The sequence below is a fragment of the Tupaia chinensis genome, unplaced genomic scaffold, assembly GCF_000334495.1.
Source record: "Tupaia chinensis unplaced genomic scaffold, TupChi_1.0 Scaffold000332_1, whole genome shotgun sequence".
NCBI lineage: Eukaryota > Metazoa > Chordata > Mammalia > Scandentia > Tupaiidae > Tupaia > Tupaia belangeri.
In genome coordinates, this window is record NW_006159826.1 from 2276018 (window position 1) to 2280809 (window position 4792).

The following is a 4792-nucleotide window of genomic DNA, read 5'->3' on the forward strand; positions in this document are numbered from 1 at the left end:
GATGGCGGGAGGCCAAGATGCGAATGGCAGGAGGGAGACAGACAGACCGACAGGGCTGGAGGCTGCATTAGATGCTGGGGGCAGGACAAGGAGGGACGAAGGCACCCCTTGATCTCTGAAGTGAGAACCTGGTTGGTGGGAGACACCTCAAGGTGAGGGTCAGCAGGAGGAGAGTGACCAGGACCTGAGGAAATGTCCACAAGCAGCCAGGGATGCGGGGCCCTCAGGAGGAAGGTCAGGCCTGTGTGACATCGGACTCAGACGTGAGCAGGGGCCGGTGTGACAGCTGCCGACTACACCACCAGCCAGCGGGTGAGGGTGGGAGGGCACCGTGGCGCAGGGAGGGCCGATGGGGCCGGCCATGGCAAAGGCTGCTGAGACTGAGGAGACGCCAGGGGCCAGGGCACGGCTGAGTCCTCAGCAAGTTTCGGGGGAGAGGAACAAGCTGCCTGGCCGAGAAGAGAGGCAAGGGTGAGAGGGAGGGCCGCACGGCCGAGGAGGCCAGTTTAAAGGCTGGGACGTCCCAGCAGGAAGAAAGTGAGGGTGTACGAGGGGGCACTGCTGGAAGGTGCCCTCTGGAAGGAACCAGGGACCTTGGCTTGGCCCACGGTGTGTGCAGGGGCACCTGTGCTGGATGGTCAGACTGGGCCGGGGCAGGCTGTGCGGCCCGGACGAGACTGAGGCCACGTGGGCATCTGCAGCTCCGGGCATGGGTGAAGCCCAGGGCCGAGGCCATCAGGGCTGGGGTGAGCTGAGGCTTTCGGAAGCTGCGACTAATGCCCACCTTGCAGGCAGGGCAGCAGGGCCCAGGAACAGCTGGCGTAGGGGCCTCATGGCACTCTTCGCTTGGCATCACGTGCAGGTCTGGGACTCCCCCTTAACGCACTGCCATCGGGGAGTGTCACCCTGGGAGTCATGGTCTGACGTCTAACAAGCCCGCGGTCGGGCAGAGTGGAAGCCCTAGTGTCACTCCGGGTCACAGTGAATCCAGGCGTCTGCTCTGGGGATACTGAGGCAGACACAGCCAAGGCCCTGCCCTATGGAGCTGACAGGTGTAGGGGAGGCACACAGATGCGTAAGATGTCACACGGAGGGAAAGCTTGGTAAAGGGAGAGACGGCAGCAGTGAGGGGACATGGGCCCCTGCAGCGGTGGCTCACAAGGGCTGCTCCAGGGCAGTGGCCTTGTGGCAGAGGCATGGGGCACAGGGCAGCCCTGCAGACCCCAGACCCGCGGCGTGGCTGGCACCCTGTCTTTGGTTGCAAAGCCCATGTGTGCAGCACCTGCACAAACCTAGCTTCTGGAGGGTACACGGGGAGCAGGCAGGGCGGAGAGGGCACCTGGGGCTGCATCGGGCTAGGGTAACCTCGAGCCCACAGGTCACCTGGAGACTAGGAGCTGGAGCTGCTGCCAGCGCCCGTCAGGAGAAAGCCCGCCATCTGCCCTGGCTGTTTAAGGACACCTCTGTATTTCTTTCAGAAGTGATAAGTCAAAGGGCCCTTTGTTTTAGATGGGGTGTGCCACCCTACTGACCCCAGAAAGTGGTTCTCTGGGCTGGTCAACAATCCCAGGCTTTCCTTATCACCCCACCTTTCGGATCATGAGTATATGACCTCCCTAGCGCCCGGGGCTCCCCTGGGGTAATGACAAAGCAGCTGCTGCGCTCAAGGCCACAGGCTTACCTTCCCCAGGCCGGCAATCATTGGGGTGTTCTCTGTCCTGGAAGAGACAAGGGATTAAGCAAGACAAACACACGTCCCAGGAAGGATGCCTTTCTACACAAAAGTCTGCATTAACATATAAACAAAATCACACCAAGGTCCTTCTCAGGACAGGCACCGGAGGATGCAGCCGCAGCCCGACACCCTCCCGCAAAGTTGTTGCTTATCCCAGCCAGTGACCGCATGGCCTGCCATGGCTGTCTCTGGTGGCTGCTATGTCTGGGCCCTTTTCCTACCTAGGGAAAGCCCTTCTGCAGGCCCCAGAGCATGCCTCTTCCATGCTGCCAAACCAGGGAGTCTGAAAAGCTCATTCCTGACTGCTGTTTTCAGCTGCCAGTGTAAAAAGTGATAGGGAATTCTTTGTACTAGAGAGTGTGGGCTTCGGGGAACAAGGGTGTGCATATATGTGTGAGTGCGTGCATGTGTGACACATGTTGTGCACCCTTATGCACAGGAGGGGTCAAGGGACCCCTGGGAACCAGTGACTCTCATACTCTGCTCTAAAGCTGCAAATCAGGCCGCTTCACTCTATTGTTGGGAAAAACAAACATTAACTTAATTTTCTTAAGTTCTGGTGAATGCTTTCCTAAATCTTGGTGCTGGCTGCTGCTTGCTTACGGATAGTAATACTTTCTCTGCAGCCTCGCCAGCATTTGGTGTCGTCACTGTTTTTATATCTGCTGTTCTGATGGCAGGGTGGCAATGGTACTGCACTGGGGCTTTCTTTTGCATTTCCCTCCTAACTAATGCTATTGCACATCTTTCCAGGGGCTTCTTTGCTCTCTACCACCCTCTTCAGTGAAGTCTATGTCCTTTTGCCCATTTTCGGGCATGGCTTTTTGCTGTTCAATCTTGCAAGATCTTTAAATATTCTAGAGACTTCTCCTTTGTCAGAGCTGTCATTTGGAAGTATTTCAGTACTTCCCATGTGTAGTCTGCCCCTTTGTCTTCTTCATAAAGCCTCTTTTCCAGAGCTAAGAGACTTATAAATCAATTTGGGAGAATTGACATGTTTGCTATGTTGAATTTTCAGTCTATGAATATGGTGTGTCTATCTTTTTTGATTTCTTTAATTCAACCTGTACAGTTTTCAGTATATAAGTCCTGTACATATTCTTAGATTTATGTCTGAATATTTATTGCAATTGCTATTCTATTTTTAAAAATTTTATTGCCTACATATTACTAAGTTATAAATACATAAACATACACAAGAGATTTGTGTGTGTTTGCGTTCTGTGACCTTACTATATGGCTCATTTATTAGTTCTAGTTTTCTTGTACATTCCTTGGAGTTTTCTAAGTAGGCAATATATAGATTGTCTATTGGAACAACTTTACCTCTTCCTTTCTCATCTGTATAGCTTTGACTTCCTTTTCTTGCCCTAGAAATTCTAGCACTACGCTGAATAAACATGGCGACAGCAGGTATTCCTGTTTTGTTTCTGATCCTAAGGGTGAAATAGTTAGGCTTTCATCAGTAAGTAGGATGGGTGCTTTTATTTAAGTTCTCTATTTAGGCTGAGAAAATTCTCCTCTAATCCTGTTATTCTGGGGGTTTTAAACATAAATGGGTATTGAATTTTGTCCAATGCTTTCTCCACATCAAATGACATGATCTTATTTGTCTTCTTTATTCATTAACCTACTAACACGGTGGATTTCCATGACTGATTTTTGAATACTGAACCAGCCTTGCGTCCCTAGAATAAACTCTACTTGGCCACGGTGTATAATTTATGTATTGTTGAATTATATTTGCTAGAATTTTGTTAAAGACTTTTGCATCTATACTCATGGATATTAGTCTGCAGCTTTATTTATTTATTTGTACTGTCTGTCTGATTCTGATACCAGGGTAATACTAACTAGCTTCATAAAATCAACTGAGAAGTGTCCTCTCCTATTCTATTTTCTGAAAGAGACTATATAGAAATAGTGTTAATTCTTCAAACATTTGGTAGAATTCTCTGATGAAATCACTTACACCTTCTGGACCTGAGTTGTTTTTTTGTTTGTTTTTTAATGTCAGAGGGTGTACACACATGCAAGAAAGAAAACCCCTGTGGGGCCTGGCCATGCTGCAATACTTTCTCCTTTGATTCTCCATCCTATCAGGATCCTGGGCATGCACAGGTGTGGGATTCAAGCCCTAGTCGGTCATGTGAGATCTGGCTTCCTCTGTGCAATACCCCATTGCTGGGTCATGAGGTCAGTCTTTTTTCAGAGGAGGTTTTAACTCATGAATTAAATTTCCTCATAGTTACAGGGCTATCCAAATAATTTATATTTCATACAGAGTTGTGGTATAGTTTCCGTTTTTGGAAGGACTCCATTTCATCCAAGTGGTTAGTTTTGTACAGGTAGAGCCGTTTGCAGCATTCTCTTATTACCACCCTCATGTCTGTGAGGTCTGTAGTGTAGCTCCTGGTTCATTCCAGATACTGCATTTTCTCTATTTGGTCAGTCTTGCTTAGAGGTTTACCACTTTCGGCCAGTTCCTACGCTGCATTTGAAATTAGTTTCTTATAGATAGCCACAAGTTGGGTCATGGTTTTCTAATTAACTAATCTCTTTCTTTTAATTAGTACATTTACACCATTTAAATGTAATATAAGTAATTATTGATATGTTCGGGTTTAAGTTTGTCATTTTGTTGTTTGTTTTCTATTTCCTTTCTCTCTCTTTTTTTTTGTTTTAGATTTTGCCGCAGTGTGCATGCACTTGACAGAAAGAGAGACAGAAAGAGGAAAGTGAGAAATCATCCCCCAGAGGAATGACCACATAACAAGCCCTTTTCCTGCAATCTCCTCAGGATTTTGGGCATGCACGCACACATGCCTAGTATGATTTTCAAGCCACCAGATCTGGGATTCCGACTGTGGTTAGCCATTTGGAAGTCAGCACCTTAATTACCATGCTACCTGCTGGCCGTTTCTTCTTTAATTTCTTTTTCCTTGCCTTTCGAGGGTTATTGAACATTTTTTAAGGATTTGGTTCTGATTTACGCACAGTGGATTGTGTTGCAGTTTTATCACCACCTGGCACATGTGCTCACTGGGGGCGGGTGGG

The 4792-nt window shown here is 48.4% G+C and overlaps 1 protein-coding gene across 1 annotated transcript in view; it reads right to left on the reverse strand.

Annotated features, from left to right (window-relative positions):
- Positions 1-4792, reverse strand: part of SCLY (selenocysteine lyase) — a gene marked incomplete at its 5' end in the record, with an annotated part of 33026 nt that overhangs the window by 7108 nt on the left and 21126 nt on the right. The window contains 1 exon segment of the mRNA XM_014589112.2: positions 1682-1718. Within this exon segment, the coding sequence (XP_014444598.1) occupies positions 1682-1718 (37 nt within the window).